The 282-nt window shown below is 51.4% G+C and overlaps 1 protein-coding gene across 1 annotated transcript in view; it reads right to left on the bottom strand.

Moving 5' to 3' along the window:
- Positions 1-86: 86 nt before the first annotated feature.
- LOC118331698 (arf-GAP with Rho-GAP domain, ANK repeat and PH domain-containing protein 1-like) overlaps positions 87-282 on the bottom strand; it is a gene marked incomplete at its 3' end in the record, with an annotated part of 9,504 nt that continues 9,308 nt past the window's right edge. Inside the window, 1 exon segment of the mRNA XM_035666764.1 lies at positions 87-172. Within this exon segment, the coding sequence (XP_035522657.1) occupies positions 87-172 (86 nt within the window).

A 282-nucleotide genomic window follows, 5' to 3' on the forward strand; every position in this document is an offset into this window, starting at 1 on the left:
GCTGGGAGAGGAAAGAGTTAAAGGTCATCTATAAATGGTTCAGTGCCCCCTCTCACCTGTATGAGTGGTTCAGTGCCCCCCCTCACCTGTATGAGTGGTTCAGTCCAGATCTTGCTGTCCATCTTCAGACTGCGTACCTTGGACAGGTTGCTGCCCAGACCTCGATGCTGACCTGAAAACAGACGCTGTTAGCATTCTGCATTCAAACCAACTGACAATAGATCAGGTAGTATTGGATATCTGTCCTCAGGTGCTTTAGATCAGTGGACCCCCCCCCCCCCC

The sequence above is a fragment of the Morone saxatilis genome, unplaced genomic scaffold, assembly GCF_004916995.1.
Source record: "Morone saxatilis isolate NCDOM2014 unplaced genomic scaffold, NCSU_SB_2.0 Contig20, whole genome shotgun sequence".
NCBI classification, from domain to species: domain Eukaryota; kingdom Metazoa; phylum Chordata; class Actinopteri; family Moronidae; genus Morone; species Morone saxatilis.